This window comes from Arvicola amphibius, chromosome 15 (genome assembly GCF_903992535.2).
Source record: "Arvicola amphibius chromosome 15, mArvAmp1.2, whole genome shotgun sequence".
Classification (NCBI taxonomy): domain Eukaryota; kingdom Metazoa; phylum Chordata; class Mammalia; order Rodentia; family Cricetidae; genus Arvicola; species Arvicola amphibius.
The window spans coordinates 36,362,589-36,381,654 of record NC_052061.1 but is presented as its reverse complement, the minus strand read 5'-3'; the positions used below and the strand labels follow the sequence as shown (position 1 = coordinate 36,381,654).

At 50.6% G+C, this 19,066-nt stretch overlaps 1 protein-coding gene across 1 annotated transcript; it reads right to left on the bottom strand.

The window, feature by feature from the left end:
• Window positions 1-460: 460 nt before the first annotated feature.
• On the bottom strand, window positions 461-18,941 carry Dhx38 (DEAH-box helicase 38). The gene is made up of 27 exons (XM_038313092.1): window positions 18,704-18,941; window positions 15,676-16,015; window positions 15,162-15,349; window positions 14,542-14,646; window positions 13,659-13,806; window positions 13,435-13,553; window positions 13,171-13,247; window positions 12,565-12,720; window positions 11,991-12,152; window positions 11,694-11,801; window positions 11,257-11,369; window positions 9,857-9,994; window positions 9,075-9,261; window positions 8,740-8,925; window positions 8,354-8,494; window positions 7,885-7,995; window positions 7,676-7,792; window positions 7,420-7,527; window positions 6,919-7,031; window positions 6,089-6,297; window positions 5,836-5,990; window positions 5,306-5,461; window positions 5,081-5,215; window positions 4,856-4,981; window positions 4,305-4,400; window positions 2,328-2,449; window positions 461-951 (listed from the first exon to the last, which is right to left on the bottom strand). The coding sequence occupies exons 2-27, from the start codon at window positions 15,996-15,998 to the stop codon at window positions 867-869; spliced, it is 3,684 nt and encodes a 1,227-aa protein (XP_038169020.1). The 5' UTR covers window positions 15,999-16,015; window positions 18,704-18,941; the 3' UTR covers window positions 461-866.
• Window positions 18,942-19,066: the final 125 nt, after the last annotated feature.

Genomic DNA, 19,066 nt, shown 5'->3' with positions numbered 1-19,066 from the left:
AAAGGCTAAACCAAGCCCCTGCTCCCCTCCCTCCCTTTAGTAGGCCAGCAAGGCCTCACCATTGCCTACCAGCCTCAGAAACAGCTGGTATTCAGAGCGTGGCCTGTCCTGTGCTGGATGCCCTGAGCCACCCTCAAGTCCCTACACCTAAGCTGGGTCCCATTCAGTCAACGCCTCCTCTATGAATCTCTGCCTAGAGGCTAAGAAGGTGGCTCGGTAGTAAAGTGCTCACCACATGAGAATGAAGACATAGGTTGAGATCCCCAGCATATATGCATATAAGTACATAAACATGTGTACACATGCCCCCAGGAAAGCCTCCCCATCAGCAAAATATAGAGAGAGCAGAGCTAAGGTTCTAGAAAGATCTATCCAAGGACAGGAAGGACAAGGGATCTGCCTCTCCTGTCCCTACTGTAGGGATAAGAGCAGGGAAAGAGAAAGGAAATTAAAAATGCAATCACATTTTACAAATAATATATTTATTTCCAAATCCCTGGTGATAACCAAATTACAAGTGCCTCTGCCTCTATCTTGCTACTTTACACAAGGATTAAAAAAGATTCAGTCCCAGCAAGTCACTTTAAGCCAAGTGTCCTGGGGACGGGCTATGTGGACGTGATGGCCCAGCCACCTCCTGCTGCTCAAGCAGCTGCTTATTCGCTCTGCAGTCTGTTCCTGCCCAGCCCTGCATCAGGACCGGCTCTTCCCCACGGCAAAGCCTGACTCAGCAGGAGCCGCCCCAGACTATATGAACACACTGATGAAAGCCGTGTCCATGTCTGTGTCCGTGTCTGTAGGGCACTGTGGCTGGAGAGCTTAGAGCTCAGTACCTGGCTGCCGGCCTCTCCTGCGACAGCCTCAGCTCACAGTCCAAAGCGGGCCGGTGTGCGGCGAGGTGTCATGGGCTCCCCCTGCTCTTTGCGCCCTGGAGTGTAGATCTTCGTGGACCTGGACATACAGAAAGAGGAGGGAGGAAACAATGCTTCTCTCTGAGCGGGGATCCAGAAGGACCAAAGGCCTCAGGCCTTGCTGTTTCTGACCCAATGCATATCAGCTTCAAGGCTGAAGGAGCTCATCCATAACACATTCTACCTCCCTTGCTTCCCCATCTCCAATGAGGAAAGAAAAGGAAGTCGCTCCACTCTGACATCTATTAAGGAACATTTACAGTGGATCTTTAGAAAACTCCTTTTGTGATTCCAGATAAGAAGGTCACTAGTCCTGCATTTGTCCTTGTCCCCAGTTCCTGGAGGAATTAGCCAAGTGGCCAGGGCATCTCTGCTACTCACAAAGGGTCCTCAGAACACTCCTGATAGTCTGTGTTCACCTGGAGTAAGATGGAGCTGGCTGGCCAAAAAGATCAGTCAGGTGCTGAGAGTTGAAGCTCTGACCAGCCTAAGCCTCGGAGGGTGGGGTGGGGAGAGGACCAGAGGCTGAGTCCAACCATCAATGCGATGATTCAACACCTGTGTCAGTGTCCTAGGACTCAGATAAAATAAGCACCAAACTTCACTGGTGTGTGCCTGACCGTCAAATCTGTGAGGACATACTGTCACAAATCCAGTGCCAGGAGAGCATCCCCAAGGACAAATGAGTCTTCCCATCAGGACCCACTCACCCCTCCTTCCACACATCTCTCCCTTTGGCTGATTCCGTTCGCTTTCAGGAATAAACCTATTTACCGAACTCTGTCCTTAGTCCTGGAATTCTCCAGAAAGCAGAGCAAGTCCATGGGAACCCCATATCTAAGGAGGAAACTGGCTGGTGCTGGGTGAAGTGAGGACAGACCAGTGCCCTCGTTGCCACGTTCACCCCAACTCCAGGTATTGCAGCAGCACAAGGCTCTCTTCTGCCTGCTATTTTGGGATTATTTTTTTTTTGTTTTTATTTTTTTTTCTGGTTTTTCAAGACAGGGTTTCGCTGTAGCTTTGGAGCCTGTCCTGGAACTCGCTCTACAGAGGAGGCTGGCCTCAAGCTCACAGGGATCCCCCTGACTCTGCTTCCTGAGTGCTGGATTAAAGGCGTGCGCCACTGCCCAGCCTGTCTGCTATTTTTTTTACTCCCCTCGCCTGACAATGAGGCTGTAGGATCTACCCCAAAGACTCCAGCTCACTTTGGGCCCTGAATCTAGAGGCTGATGACCAAGAACTGCAATGGACAGTTCCAAGTTGTCCCTTCAAGTTGTCCAACTACTACCTCTACAGGTGACCACCCAGCACAAAGCTACTTCTGCACCAATTTCCCCTTTACACTGACAACTTCTCTTAAAACCCGACGTAGCACCTGCTTGGGGCCCTGAGTACTTCCCTAAGGCCAAGCCTCACCTGACACTGCCCAGTGGGCTACGTTTCTCCTGCTCCTGCCGCCGGGCCCGCAGCTGCTCCTCGGCCAGGGCCATCTCCTCCTCCATGGCAGAGGCTTCTTCTTTAGCCCGACGACGATTCTCCTAGGAAAAGACAGAGGGAGCAGCTGTAGAGGCCGCATCTGTGCTTGGGGCCACCTCTAAGAACCCAGGCCTGTGTAGCTCTTTGTCCCAGCACCAAGGGTACCATTTCCTTCTACAGCTCAGGACTTTTTGTAAAATAGTCAAGACACTGGATAGTCCAGGCTTAGCCAGTCACCCCTCAGTTCTCCACACAAGCCAGTAAGTACTGACATTCTTTTCGTGTGTGTGTGTGTGTGTGTGTGTGTGTGTGTGTGTGTGTGTGTGTGTACACATATGTAGTTGGATAAACCCAGCACAAGCCAGAGTGAGGATGGTGGTTGTTAGTTCTTCTCCACGTTAGTCCCTTGAAACACAGTCTCTCACTGAGCCTCAAGTTCATCAAGGCTAACCTTCAGCTAAGCTGGCTGGTGGGCCTCTAATAATGGAGTTATAGACAGGCATGGCCACTCCCAGCTTTTTCTATACAGTGCTGGGATTTGAACTTCCGTCCTCATGCTCATAAAGCAAACACTCTCACCCACCAAGCCTTCTCCCCACCAACAACTGCCAAGGCCACCTCAAGGAAGGTTTCTCTTTCTTCTCCTGGCAGTACTGAAGCCCGAGTGCACGCTAGTGGTTTACTAGTGAACTACAACCACAGCCCAGTGCACGTTCTTCTGGTCGAGTTCACGCCATGCCAGGAGGCCCACGGAGATCGGAAGACACTGTCCTGGCTAGAAAGGAAGCTGTGTTTGTCCCCGTGCGGAGATAATTATGTGACAAAGCGGGCATAAAAAAGCAGAGCCACATTTGCACCCCTAAATAACAGACTAAAGCGTTGTCCATTAGTAGACACCAAACCCTTGAGATGGAATCGTGGGTAGAGGAAATGAACAGAGGCAAGCTGACACAACCAGGACCGCAAATGCATCTGAGCATCACAGGTGATCCAGAACTGACAGGCCTTTAGCTACCAAAGTACACATGGTGGAGACACAAGTGAGCGCCAAGTAAAAGAAGTGATCAGCCAGATGCACACTACAAAACGTTCTATGGAGCCGGGCGGTGGTGGTGCACGCCTTTAATCCCAGCACTCGGGAGGCAGAGGCAGGTGGATCTCTGAGTTCAAGGCCAGCCTGGTCTACAAGAGCTAGTTCCAGGACAAGCTCTAGAAACTACAGAGAAACCCTGTCTTGAAAAACCAAAAAAAAAAAAAAAAAATTCTATGGACAGATGACAACTGCTCCAATAAATCCATGTTATGAAAAGATAAAGCAGATCCTGTATCAGAACGAAAGTATTAACACATATAACCACCCCTGCAATGCTCCGTCCTAATAACATCGTGAGATGTTATTGCTGATAAATGGATAACTCTGGTTAGGAACTGGAGACCCAAGTGACACTAAAGATTAACTGTTAGGAATGACATTGGCACAGAGGCGATGCTGCTGAAGTAAGTCTATTCATCCTTAAGTATTTAGGGATGAACTAACAATTCCTGGAGGCATACTTTAAAGTGTTCTGGGAGGAAAAGGGATAAGGAGGCAGTAGGTAAAAAAATAAAATAAAATAAAATAAAATAAGACATAATGACAGAGAAAAAGAGATTTAGCTAATTACAATGACTTCTTTATAGTATTTTGTGTAGTTTTATGAGTATTTGAAGCTTTTGAATTAAGTTTAAAAAGTAAAAACCACCCAGCCAACGAACCAACTGGAGGAGTGCAGAATACCAGACAGGGAGGTTGGCTGGGTCCCAGCTTTTACATCTGGGGAGAGAAGGGGTCAAAGGATGACAAGACTTCTATAGCAGGCAGAAAGGAAATCTTTCCCGCGGGCAAATAGCACCTCCCCAGAAGCACAGGACACTTACCTGCCGAGATTTGCCCGCCTGCTTCACACTGTAGAACATTGGGCCCAGCTCCGCCAGCCACTCTCCGTCCACAGCGGTCACACACTGCATGTACTCCTGTGGGCAGAGGAGCAACAAGGAGAGGTCACGAGGGAGTCATGTGCTTCCCAGTGTGATTTCACGACAAGGAGCCACAAGAGAAGGGTCCTCCTGCTAGCCCTGTAAGTCTGGAAAATGTAAGGGACACTGGAATCATCATTCCTTCTCCAACCACAGTCCCCCATGCTTGAAAAAACAGGCTCAAGCATCCAACAGGAAAGTCAGGACATGAGGAAAGCAGCAGGGACTCTTGCCGGCAGCCAGCAGGGGTAATCATCTGGCACAGCCGAGGTCACTGTACTCTTACAAGTTAACCTGATAATACTCCCACAAGAACCCCAAGCTTGAAACACAGAGAAAAAAAAAAAAACAGGTGCCTCAAGTCTCCAGGGGTCTACACAGACAGTAGAGGGTTGCAAAGGCCTAGCTCCAGCCAGTGGGGCCCAGTATCAAACTCCTTGTGCGAGACTCACCTTGGTGGTCATGACCAGTTCATGATAAACAATGTAGTCGGGGGTGTAGCCCATTCCAAAGAGGGAGCTGGTGGGGTGTAAGTGGCAGGGCATCCCTGTGCGGATGTTCACGTACTCCCCAATCCCCTAGACGAGAAAACAGGCGGCCACATCACCAACACAGTCTTGACACAAGCTTAGGGGAAGCCCAGATCCACAGCCTGCGTGAGAAAACACTTTGCCCACCTTGAGCTTGGCTGCCTGGTGGAAATAGGCAGCACAGATACACTTTCTGACAATGTCCCAGTCGGTGCCACACGAGGCCAGGCTCATCCGCTGCTGCACCATAATATCCTTGAGCTGAGCTCGTACCTCCCGAACCTAGAGCAGGGCACAGGAGACAGGATGGAGCCCTTCCCTCCACGGCATCACCCCATCCTCCCGACCACGCCCTCTGGGCTGCCACCCCACCTTCCGCATGGCCTTGGCATGGATGAAATGGTCGTTGCACCAGATGGTGGAGTAGTTGTTGTTCTTCCACTGCAGGTAGACGTTCAGGTAGGTCAGGTGGTCACTTTCAGGGACAGCAAACTTCTCCCGGATTTGGTCGCTCTCCTCCTCTCTGCCCTAGAAAAAGAAACAGGAACCTTTAAATACAGACATGGAGAGGCCAGACCCATATGGCATATCCTGAGGATTCTCACACTAGGCCTGTCCACACGTCAATATGCCTTACAATACAGAATGAAAATAACATATTAAAATAAACTAAAACATTAGGTCTCAGGCAGAACCACACTATGAGAACAAAAATGGTCTTGCAAATTTCCAAAATACTGTGGGGATTACTGACCCAGCCCTCCCACCTCTTCCACTTCTCCCTATGAAAAGACAGCAAAGGCAGACTCTCCATGCCCATAACACAGAGGACAGACCCACGTCCCTGCCAATGAAACCTCGAGCACTCTGGGGAGACAGAGAAGCTGGCACTGCCTTCCTACCTTGGGTCTGTAGAAGATGGCAGGGACTGAAAGCATGGAGACGATGAGCAGAATCTCGGAGCTGCAGCCCATGTCACAAGACACGATGAGCATCTTGGAGAGAGCTGGGTCCAATGGGAACTCCACCATCAACCGTCCCGTGGAAGTGAGCCCACCTGAGAGCAGAAAGCAAAGCCAGAAATGCGGTGTCCAGGGGACGAAAGGGAATAAACCTGCCAGTCCCTCGAGGTGCCAGCAGCTCGCGGCCACACACCTGTGTTATCCAGGGCCCCCAGGATCCAGAGCTGGTACATGGAGTTGAGCATGTTGTCCTCCGGGGGCGGGTCCATGAAGTGGAACTGCAGCAGGTCCTGCACCCCCAGGGACTTGAGCAGCAGCACCACGTTGGCAAGGTTGGTCCTCTGGATCTCAGGCACGGTGGTGGTCAGGAGCTCGTTCTTGTAAGCACTCTGTGTATAGAGTCTGCCAGGGAGAAGCCAATGACTGGGCTGCACCTGCCCTGGGCCAGCCTCTCACTTGGACTAGCTACACTCAGGAACCACCCCGCAGAATGCCGGAAGAAACCACTCAAGAGTGTCATCCCAACAGCCAACAACCCTACAAGCAGGGACCTGCCCCAACCACTTATCTCAATCACCCACTTCTATCTGCTCAACCCTTGTCTCCTAATCTGCTAGAGTTTCCTATAACTTTGTGGGAGCCAATGCCTAAGACTAGAATTACAGCAAGGTTTTACCATCTTAACATCTGTAGGTATTTGCTGAATTTCTAATGCATTTTTTTTTTAGCCATAAAAACAGAGGAGGAAAAATAATCAGGCTAGTACAAAAGCATCACCATTTACTCAGACCCACCTTCTAGAGGGTGGCCTGTGTTCACTGCAGGTCCCTTCCTACAGAACTGCTTCAGAGTGCAGAAATCCCTGAAAAAACTACTACTTCCACTCATTAGCGCCACCAAGTGGCAGCCCTCAGCAGCACCAGCCTCAGTTGAAAAAAGGGCCAGCACCAGAGGAGGTCCCGCTGGGGTCTGGTCTGTAGTCCCAGCACTGCCCTAGGGAGCAGGCTGGCACAGGGCTCCTACCTGAAACACTGACCTGGGCCCGTCCTGCCAGCTCTCCCTGACCTCTGGTTGGCGTTGGCCTGGCTAATGGGGTAAATCTGCAGAGCATCCATCCCAATCCTGGGGTTGAAGACCTAGTAGGGGACACAAAAGAACTGATCAGGACAGAGTGAGGGGAAAGAAAAGCAGCCCCGAGACAAAGGCAAACCCAGTTAGTACTCATCACAGAGAAGTGTCTTAGTAACTCAAGTGATCGTTGCGTTAGAGCCACGAGACTCAGCAAAGCCTCATAGGTTTCTCCATCAATATCAGCTCTGTGACCACTACAGAGTTACTTGAATTATCTATACCATCAAGTTACCACAAGGATTAGCTGAACCAAACACATGGCAAGATCAGTGGTCACTAAATATTAACCTAACACCTCTGCCACTCTGTCTCTGTACCTGACAGAGAGGACCAGGGCCTGACTGAGAGCCTCTGGGTGAAGCCCAGAATCCTGCCTCCTGCACCATCCCTTACCTTTAACTTGCAGTAGCCAGAGTCAATAACAAACATAATGCCATCAACAGTCAGAGATGTCTCCGCAATGTTGGTAGCAACAATACATTTCCGGACGCCATCTGGAGCCTAGGGCCAATCAAGACATGGGGAGAGAAAGACCGAAGAGTCAAGAAAAGCCCACTTCCCAGCTGCTCTTGCAGGAAAGGGACATCCCTCCTCTTGCCCTCCTTTGTGGGACACCAGGAGACACCCAAACCTAAGGTCCCCATCACACCTTCTGGAAGATTTTGGCCTGGAGGTCAGAAGGCAACTGGGAGTAGATGGGCAGCACGGCCAAGGCAGGCGCGTTCTCCAGTTCTTCCAGGTGCTCCACAATCTGGTCAGACGTCACCTAAGGCACAGGAGAAATCATGAGACCTTGGAGACCCACATTCTCAAGCACAGGTTCTACCCATCTACCCCAGTGGTGGCCCAAGCACTCACCTCAATGTCTTCTTGGCCAGGCATGAAAATAAGGATGTCCCCAGGGGCCCCAGACAGGTGGACCTGCAAGGACTGCTTCACCGCAGCCTCCACGTAATCTTCCTGTGGGGTCTGCAACACCGGCAGAGGGCAGTGAGAAGGGAACAATGGCAGCAGAGGCCAGCAGCCTCCAGAGGACACACAGCTCTGTCACCTGTCTGGGCTACAGCCCTGGACTTGGGGAGGCCAATCTCAGGATGAGTCTGACTGCCGTGGCCCTTACAGTTGGAACTGGTATCTCCCCGGGTCCTTACTTCAGAAACAAGGGCATAAAACCTTCCTCAGAGCACAGGTCTGTGTACACCTGAGCTCCGGAGCTGCAGGCTGCCCCATCCGCCACATGGCACTGACGACATCTTCCCCAAATCTGCACCCACCTCCTCCAGCTGCCTTTTCACCAGAGCATGCCAAAGGACAGAGGCCTCTGTACCTTGCTGAAGAGGATGTCCACAGGAAAGGTACGCCCAGGGATGTGGAAAATGGGTACATTCCCAAAAAAGGCAGCAAATTTATCTGCATCCATAGTAGCTGATGTGACGATGAGCTTCAGGTCTGAACGCCGAGCCACAACCTAGAGAAGGGGTCAACAGGGGTGGCTGTGGACTTGGGACGTCCAGACTCAACGTGTTACCACAAGGAAAGCAGAAGCCAAGGCTGGAGAGTGTGCATTAGGTTTACCAATCCTAGAGACTGAATGTTGGAACTACGACATCAGCAGAAAGGTGCCAGCAGGGCTGACCAGGTGACACGGGGGCTTCAGAGGAACTCGCTCAGAGCACCTCAGCAACAAGAAGGAACAGACCTGGCAGCCCTTACCTCCCGGAGCAGCCCAAAGAGCACGTCGGTGTTGAGGGACCGTTCATGGGCCTCATCCATAATGATAGCACTGTAGTGGTCCAGGTCAGCCTCCCGGAGGGACTCCCGGAGCAGGATCCCGTCAGTCATGTATTTGATCAAGGTGTTCTCAGAAGTGCAGTCTTCAAAACGAATGGCGTAACCCACCTAGGGGTCAGAGACACAGCTCAGAAGTAGCCGCTACTCACTGTTAGCCCTGCACACCGGGGTCCAGCTTAAGCAACCCACAGCCTCTAGCACAAGTGGCAGAAGCTATGAGGGAAAAGCTACATGACTCAGACTTCACGCCCACTCACCTCTTCGCCAAGGTTTCCCCCCATCTCTTCACTGACTCTCTTGGCCACTGACATGGCAGCCACACGCCGGGGCTGGGTACACCCGATCATCCCATAATCCGTGTAGCCATCTTCATGCAAGTACTGGGTCAGCTGAGTGGTCTTGCCGCTCCCTGTCTCCCCAACCACAATCACAATGCTGTTATCTCTACAAGTAAGAGCAAACAAAACACTGAGCAGCCTGAGTAGAAAGCCAAGCTTGAGAAAAACTCCCTAAGAAGCCTTAAGAAGCCTTGCTGCCTCTGGTAAAGCCTCGCTCTTCAAAAAGCATGCTTGACCAGAGAGAATGTCACCAAACACCAGCCTCTTAAGAAGCTACCACGGGGCTGGAGAGGTGGCTCAGAGGTTAAGAGCACTGACTGTTCTTCCAAAGGTCCTGAGTTCAATTCCCAGCAACCACATGGTGGCTCACAACCATCTGTAATAAGACCTGGTACACTCTTCTGGCCTGCAAGGATACATGCAGGCAGATGCTATATATATATATATAATAAATAATTAATAAAGAAAAAAGCCACCACATGAAACATCTGGGACACAGCCAAGCTGAACCTGAAGCACTAAAGGAAGTAGATCATCTTACTAAAGGAAGTAGGTCATCTTACTAAAGGAAGTAGGTCATCTTACTAAAGGAAGTAGGTCATCTACTTCATGTGGCACAACCTAAGCCAACCCACTAGGGAAATAAATACTTCCCGTCCCAGTTAGAAGCTGCTCACTGGGTCAGGGCCCAGGACCATTACCTGATGATGGTGAGAAGCTCCTGCCGCACCGCAAAGATGGGCAGGTACTGCCTCTGCTCCAGGATCGACTTCTTCTTTGCAAACTCACTGCTGGCCTCACTTTTCTCCTTCATGTGATCCGCAAACTTCTGCTCTGTCCTGGAAAACACAACAGCACGTATGACTGCCCCACACTTCCCTCAGGGTTAAGTTAGTTGCTTTCCTTCTTACTCCCAAGAATGTGAACAACTGCAACAAGAAGCAATCACTCCCCAGACACCACAGCAGCCTGGCCATCCAAGACTGCATCGCACTGGGCCTAAGGAGCAGACCACGGCACAAGATCCCATCATCCATCAGACACAGCCAGAGCCATGATCAAACAGCTAACAAGGACCAGAGAGCAGACTTTCAAGTGGGCAGATCAGCCGTCCTAAACAAGGGTGACCAGAAGAGGAGCTGAAATTAACCAACAGATCACTATCTGAGAGAGAAGACCCCCGGCAATTTCAGCACACTTTACATAACTGCAGGAATCTTCCAAGTGCTGGCTACACAGTACAGGACACAGATCAGAATTCCTCCCTCACCTTGGTAGGGCTGCACAGTGCAAAGGCCTCATTTCCAAGGAACTGTGGGAACAGCTCGCTTATATTTGCCTTGTTTCCATGTAAGCAATCAGTGTCTGGTACACGGTCATGTTCCAAAACCTTTCCACCTACCTTCCCCAAGGGTCCTTTCCTCCCTCACATCTGCCCCAAGCTCCTTCAAGTGTCTATTTCTAATTTCAGCCAGTCCTCCTGGTCGCCTGACAACTGAAACCTAAGGGACCAAATGACCCAGAGACCAGCAAGGACTGACTACCAACTTCTTATGTAGGACACTGCACACAGAGGTACAAAGAACTATTACGTCAAGATGATGTTTCCATGGGACATGGCATGATTTAAAGGATGAGAAGTGAAAGGGACATTTGAGTCTGGCACCTACCCAACGCAGGGACTCCACTAAGCAGTGACTCTGCAGCTGCATAAAACCTCTACGAACAGAGACGGTACACCAAAACAGGGAGTCCCTAGTATTTAAAAAGCCCTGTGAAAACCAGTTCCTCCTTACCGTAACATACTAAAATCTGACCACGGGAAGAAATTCTGCCTTCCCATGGGGACCACTTCAAAGAGTGGGGCTCCCGCTCAGGCCTAGCTGGGGCTAAACTGAACCTCCACTTCCTAGCTGGGTACCCTCAAGCAAATTCCCTAACCTGCTCAGTCTATACAAGCATCACTTCAGCAACACTGGTGACAGGGGAGGAACCTAAGGTCAGCAGACAAGAGACTTGAAGGAAGGGATCAAAAAGCAGCCAAGAGTCAGACACGCGCCACAACCTGGGAGCACATGTGCTGCTGACCACAACTACCCACCTGTAGTCCACTTTCCCATCTTCCATCACAGATTTATCCGGCTCTTCCTCCTTTTTGACACCCATTATGTCTCCGAGTTTGGTCCCTGCCAGTTCCCAGTGTTTGTGTTGAGCCTGGGAAGACAACAAGAGTTAAGTCGCTTCTCTTCTGGTAAGATCGTAGGCAGCAGAAGCAATTCCGGTGGAGAGTAGGCTTCATCTGGCAGATAGTAAACGCCCACAAGGCACTGGTAGTGCCAAGCCTCCAGCACCCAGTGTCAGGGCCTGTGGTTGCCTTCACTAAGGACTGAGTAGAGCCCAGTGGCCTCCTTGGGCTGCTTCTTGACTCATGTAATATGTCCTCTGCCTGCCAGGGGAAGTCTGCGTGCAGTCTTGAGACATTTAAGAGGAGTAAGAAAAGAAACACACAGACCTCAGCCCGGGTAGGAAGACACCAACCTTCCTCCGCTCCTTTTGTTCCCTGTGCTTGCGGACTGTCTGGCTGCCTTTCCGAGCAATAATGGCCAGGTCCGAGGTGGCATCCTTCACTGGGATTACAGGCTCTGGCTGCAGGAAGTAGGGGAGGAAGAGAAATTCCTCAGTGGTCACTAAAGTCTAGCAGAGGGCCTGCTGTACATGGGCCTATGAAAGAGTCACTGGTCCTCGAACCGACACATGACCTGACCCGATCCTTTCTTCCTCTCCTCTTCAGTGCTTTCCAACTTCCCAGGCTCTGGCCTCCGAAGCCTTACTTACCTGCTTGGTGAAGACAATGCGCCCATCCAGGAAAGGAGGCACCAGGTTGTGCACCATCAGATGCACCTTGGCCGCATTGTCCTCTTCAAAGTCCTCATCTACCTCCAGCCGATGGACCACCCCACTGGTGAGCATTCGGTTTGTCTCCCAGCGCTCATTATCCTGTGGGGACACAAGGGGAGCCACAGTCAGCCTGGAACTAAGAGGTGACCTTGGAAGGTTAGCAGGCCAGTCCCCGGGTGATAGAATCTCAATGGGGCTCTACATCCTGCAGTTCCTAAGACAGATGTCACTACTAAAGTTGAGGCACTTGCAGTACTTTGTCCCAAGAAGCAGCTGGGCACCAGCCTTAATAGACCACAAACACACCCCGAGTACTGCTGAAGGGAGAAGCAGGCATCAGGTGGGAAGCTACCCAAAGCTTCCACTCACACTCCTGCTCCGCAGAGGCATATCTGACCCGGCCCTGTCCGTAAACAGCCAGCTCTGTGGTGTCATCACTTGGCAAACTGAGACTCCTCCCACACACCCCACCTCTGCTCTAAGACAGTGCCAGCCACTGCTGCAGCCTCACCTCATTGATCTGCCTGCGCTGGGCTGAAATGCGTTTCTGCTTCTGCTTGTGCAGGTGCTGCTCCCGCCGCCTCACATAGTCCTCAGACGAGTAGGCCAGGGGATTGTGGAACTCATCGTAGCCCTCGTCCATCATGTACCAGTCCCGGTCTGCTTGCTGCAGAGGATGAGACAGAGCGTGAGAACAGGGACAGGCCACATGCACACGGGAGATGCAGCCACACGGGAGCAAAATGGGGATCTGGTAAGAAGTCCGAGAACACCAGCAGCAGCCAGTGATCAGCACAAGAGACCCGGAGAAGGCCAGGAGGAGAGCAGACAGCTTTGACTTCACAGGGCAGGATGCAGAGCCAGCAGCTCTCACATTGACCACACAGAGGCACCCACCACAGGCGTCACATCTGGCCGGCTGTACCAGTACAAAGGCTTCACTGTGCAGCCTGTCTCTCAAAAGGTTCCAGGGACTGGATGGAAGAGCATCAACCACCTTCTTCAAGCCCAGTCCCACTGGAGGGCCCCCCAGAGCCCTTGGCTCTGACACCTCCTTTCACCCACACCTGTAAGGACAGCCACCTCTTCCTGTCCAGACCCTCAAAAATGTCTTTACCCGCTGGTCATCCTCCCACTGCTGCCGCTCCTCTTCAGTGTCAAAGGAAATCCCTTCTTCGCCATCCTCTCGTCGTCCTAAAGGGCAGCAGATGGCAGGGGTCGGTCCATACGGCTCCAGCTGACCCCAGGGACCAGCAGGACCGCAATACTGCACAGCTTCTTGAGCGTAGCCTCCACTCAGCCCCATTCCAGCTCATCCCCACCTCTGCCCACCCTCCCACCTCAACCAACCAGTCTTTCTGCTCTGCCTTCCAAGCCTTACCTCGGCCCCTGGAAAGCCGTGGGGTTGACCCCAAGTGTCTTCTGTCATCAGCCCACTCGTTGTACTTGTAGGAGGGGGTCGGCAGAGGTGTGTCCTCTGAGTACTTGCTCCTCACCGTCCTAGGAAACACCAAGGTCAGCTGTCACTAAGCTCAACTGTGTCCCCCTCTGCCAGAAGCTCTCCCTGCCCACATCCCTCTTACCACCTGCCCACCCATCCATTACCTATCTCGGTCTCGAGTGAAGGGCCGATGGCTCCGCTCAGAGTCCCGGTAGGAAGGTGTTGGGGAGGGTGATTCCCACTGAGAGCGCCTTGAAGAGCCATAGCCGCTGTCCTCCTCCTCCCAGGTGGACCTTGAAGGGGTGGCTGCATCTGGGGCCACAAGAGACATCCACAGTAAACATCCAATGCCAATGAGATGCGACTTCAGACATCTGAAGTTGACACCGGCCTCATTTACAATTCTCCTGCCTGGTTTCCAAAGTGTTAGGATTACAGGCAGAAACCACCATACCCAGTTTCCCAACTGATTTCTTAATGACATTTATTTATTTAACTGTGTGTGCTCGTGTGCATGCACGTGCCACAGCACAAATGCAGAGGTCAGGTGACAACCTCAGGAGTCAGCTCTCCTATCATGTGGGTCCTGGTGATAAACTCAGGTCATGAGGATCTTGACAACCGCAACCTCTTTCCTAGCCTTGACCTTATTTACCATAGACAATATAGCGACGACCATTTATAGACTGAACTCGATAGTCCACCTTCCGCTGGTGAAAATACTAAAGGACCCAATCCTCTCTGCAAACTCTTCATCTGAAAACAAATCATTCTTTTCCAGGAAATCCTTCTTGATCCACCCCCACCTCTAGTTTCCTACCATTTGCCACACACCCGCCCTGCAGTAAACAGCCTAGACCCTCAGGAAGTACATCCACCCAAGAGAGGGGCAGGGCCACACCCACCTGGCACAGGGCCCCTAACTCCAGAGCGTCACATGGAACTAGGACTCCAACTCACTATCTGGCAACACAGCTGACTACTGCTCATTCTGCCTTTCAGGCACCTGAGCCCTTGCCAGCCACTGCAGACGACAGCTGCGAATACCTTTCGGCCGATGTCGAGGGCTCTCTGGCTCATTTCTTCTGCTGCTGCGCTCTGAGCCTCCGTCTCGCTCCGATCTGCTGCTGTGCCTACTTCTGTCCCGCTCATCTGCGAGGGTCACACATGGGGCTTTTATGTGTAGCTCTTGCTAACACACAGCCACATGCACTAGGCAAAAAGCACATGCCTCCCCTCCCACACAGATACACCCCATCACACACACCCATGATCCATGCGCTGAAACACACGGTCACATTCTCTTAATGGATACAAAGGGTGAAACTCACACAGAGCTACTTTCCAACAAGAATCAACCGTAAACAGTCAGTCCCGTGTCTATCCTGAAGAGCTTTGTGCTGCAGCAGACCTCCGGCGGCCAGTGCTGGACTCTATCATCACTATGTTCCGCAGTACTGTCCTTTCTCCCGCACCAATGCTACTACAAACTCCCATCATTTCCTTTATCCCCAGTTTTCACAATAAAACAAGAACCACGTACTCAAGCAAAGCAGTTATACTACAAGCATTTACTGGGTATCATTGTAAAAGTTCTTGTAACAGGAAAAGAATGGCTTGCTGGTTTGAATGCTACTAGGCAACAGGACTGAGAACAGGCAGTTCACCTCTGTCTCTCCTGCGGTCATAGTCTCGATCCCGGGATTTCTCCTTCTTCCGATCCTTTTCTTCTTTGGAGGAGGCATAGACCCCATGCTCCCTCCGATCCCTCTCTCTCTGCCGACTGCGTTCCCAAAACTCCTCACTCACACCCCCAGGGTGGGACGGAGTCTCTACCCGAGCAGATCGGTAATGCCTGGAAAAGGGGGACCAACTGGGAAAGGGCTCTCCATAGAAGGAAACATTTCCCTCTATCTCTGGGTATTTCCACAAGCAATGCGTTCTCTCCAATGCATATCCTGGTGCTAAAGGCCTGTACAAGCAAGAACCCAGGCATTTAAGCTCCATCATCCACTTCACTTCTTAGATGCCTTTGAGTGTTCCCCACAGATCTCTACCAATTCCTACCCGCCACCAGTATGAAAACCACAATAAAATCCTAAAGCTCTTAGGTGTCCATCAGAAATGGAGATAGAGCTGGGCTAGCCTCTTCTGACACCAATGTTTACCCTCTCCCCTTACCTGTCCTTGCGGCCACTCCGGCCAGCCTGCTCATCGCCCTCCTCGTCAGCATCCTTCTGGTCATCCTTACTCTCCTCCCAGTCTTTGTAAGAAGAGACTCTGGATTTTTTCTTGTCCTCCCCATCATCCTTTTCCTCTCGCTCCCTCCGTTTCAGGGACGCCAGTAAGTCCAGACCCAGCAGTGAAGGGCGGGGAGCAGGGGCTTTGAAGACATGTTGCTCGCTGGCTGCACTTTTGGTCTTGCAAATAAGACCTCCAACCTGAGAGTCCAGATCGGTGCCTTCCAGCCGGTGGATGGAGGCATCCTCAACGATGTCCTCCATCACAGGCTCTTATTTCTCTGGGAGGAAGGCAAGCCATTAGAATTGGACATAAGAAAACTCGGTTCTACTGCCCCAGAATAACTAGTATATTTAAGTGGCTACCCCTACCTTCTTACACTGAGTCCAGGACATCTTCTGCTATGAGGGATGTGTGTGTGTGTGTGTGTGTGTGTGTGTGTGTGTGCACATTCAGACAGGTACACATGCACTGTGTGCACATGAAGTCAGAAGTCAATGTCAGCTGTTTTTCTCAGTTGCTCCCTTACTTACTTTTTGAGACAGAGTCTCTCACTTAACTGAGAGCTAATTCAGCCAAGCTAGCTGGCCAGCAAGCTCCTGGGATCTGCCTATATCTGCCTCTTCAGCATATATGTGCCTCTACTCGTGGCTTTCCCATGGGTTCTAACCTCAGGCCCTCATGCTTGTGAGAAAGCCAACTGAGCCATCTCTCCAGCCCCTTTATGCTTGTGAGAAAGCACGTCACCAACTGAGCCATCTCTCTAGCCCTTTTTGCTACTTTCGAAGACTTTCCCACCAAATCATTGACAATCTCAAAAAGCTTCCCAGTTCCCACCCCAACATATATATGAAAGCCACAGAGACACATACACACAGAGCAAAGGACAGGATCAAGAGGGTCTCATCCAGACAAGAATAAACCTCAGTAAGAGCTTCTAACTGGAATACAATGGCATTTACAGGAGTACAGAGGAACCAGGTATAAGGCAGAATCCTCAATTAAAATCCAGGTTCTGAACCTGGGCATGGTGACACACACCTGTAATCTTAGCATGTGGGAGGGCGGGGCTCCAGAGGATGGCAAGTTTGAAGCTACCCTTCGATACATAGTTTCATAACAGCTAGACTATTTGGTGAGATATTCATTCATTCATTCATTCATTCATTCCCACGGCCCTCACTCACGTATCTTCCCCTGCCCATTATCTAATTTATTCTCCTGTGATTTCACCCTCCTACAGGATATACTTTCTCTCACTTAAGAACCAGAATCATCATCTTCACGATCCCCCATTAGCTCACTGCCTCCATACATCAACCAGACACACTCAGCTTTTTCACGTGAACTGCAGCAGTATATCCCTTCTCTAGTAACAGACATTTAAAAAGAAAATCCCGGCTCTTGGCATTTTCTGCTTCTGTGAAAGTAAGCGTCTGCCTTGGCTAGCTATTCCTGCTCTCTCTGTGAAACAGAAACCACTTCTACTTTACACCATCCACAGAACCACTGTGAGAATCAAGCAACTGCATATGAACCACAGCTGCTTCATCGATGTAATTATTACACATTTGATATTACATTCCTATATACTGACTAGTTTCCTTACTAATATTTTATAAACATTCTCCTCCCCACCCATTCCCGTCCCCTTTAAACCACAGGCTCCATAAAGCAGAGATGGAAGAACATAATTTTACCATCCACATTCTACACACTTGGTGACTTTGTTTAACCAGTAGAGTTTTGTGGGAAGAGAAAAAAAGGTGCCCCATAGCAGGCAAAATCTCTTGAATAACAATCTGTGTTCACCAAAGCTACTGATGAGAAATACTGTTAGGAAACGGCATTTCAGGAAAGAGTTTAAGAGACTGCAAGATCTCCCGGGTGCTCAGCTGACAACACATTCATGTTTACCCAACACCATCCACTTGTGAGCATGAACTGATGCTGGACACAGAGACAATTATTTTCATTCCAATAAGTTGTTAAAGCATAAGAACCGTGGAATCTAGATTTCCTTTGCCATGTTCTAATCAACACACACAGCTCTACCAAGGAGTACTGCAAACATAACGTGGATGAAGAAACGGGAGTTTCATTCATATGAGGAAATCTAGACAGGACGGCTGAGATCCACAGACTCTCAGCAGTTACCTGAATGACGACTTCCGCCCTAAAATGGCATTTGTATACAAGCAAGAGGCTGTCTTGATGATTGCTGTAGACCAATAAATGGCAAGATAAAAGTCTGATTTTTTTTTAAGTAAATGAACAAATATAACTTATTAAAAGCGGACAAGAACTCAAAACATTTCTCTGGACAACAAGAAGTTATCTACAACACAAGACAAGTAAGGTCTTAAATGGCTGCTCAAATAAGGAATTCCAGGGCCGGATTATGGAAAAAGATCTGTGGTAAAGAAGCCATAATGGACATAATTGGGCAGGAATTGCTTATTGCATGTGTCCTTGAGTTAAATGCTGTTTTCAACAATACTGATAAGAGAGAGAGAGAGAGAGAGAGAGAGAGAGAGAGAGAGAGAGAGAGAGAGAGAGAAGAGAGAAGAAAAAAAAAACTGTCCTTTGGAGTTAGCGTTCTACTTATAGATCACCCACTAGATGTAGGGCGAACACTTCTGTGAGAAAGGAGGAAGGCACCAGGAGCCCTAGCCAGGCTCTCCCGGTAGCCGGTAACAGGTTAGGGTGCTATCCTAAACGAGGGCGCAGGGCGGATCCCTAGATCTCAGTGCGACGGTTCCAAACATCGGGATGTAACCAGAACAGGGACAAAGTCTATAGTGTGCTGAATGGACACAAGACTGCTCAAGTGAGTAGAGAAAGTTGGGTAACAAGGAGCAGAGGAACTCTGAAACCAGGGTCCAAAACCTAAGCCGCGAGCCGACCGGCCGCCTGAAGCCGCCACGGCGGCCGAAGGACGGATCTGAAAAGAGAAAGAGACACTCACCTCACCAAGCACAACTCTCGGGACCTTCTGCCCCTGATTTGGAGACGCCAGCGCGGCCACTGCTCGGTCTGACGGTCTCAAAGAGGCCAATTCCACGGCTTGAAAGCGGCCATCATTGTCCCATAATACCCTGCGCGGGGTCCTCTATCCGTCGAAAATTACCATCGAGAGCAGCCAGGAAACGATGGTTCCTGGACGCCAGAGCGAAACAACGTGAACACGCCTTCAAAGCCGCAGTGTCTTCCACTGGGCCCCAAGTGTCCTTGCGACCAATCGTGCTTAGCCTGATAGTTGACAGCCCGCCTCTGGCCTGTAGGCGTGAGAGGAAAGACAGAACAAGGTCGGCCATATTTACTAAGGGCA

What these genes read in the sequence shown, in the direction of transcription:
- Dhx38 (XM_038313092.1), bottom strand. Translation starts at nt 15,998, where the DNA reads ATGGAGGACATCGTTGAGGATGCCTCCATCCACCGGCTGGAAGGCACC. An exon ending in ACGGCTTTCCAGGGGCCGAG is followed by an intron (nt 13,248 to 13,434) that starts GTAAGGCTTGGA and finishes GCTGCCCTTTAG; the next exon opens with GACGACGAGAGGATGGCGAA. An exon ending in GGGGAAACCTTGGCGAAGAG is followed by an intron (nt 8,926 to 9,074) that starts GTGAGTGGGCGT and finishes TCTGACCCCTAG; the next exon opens with GTGGGTTACGCCATTCGTTT.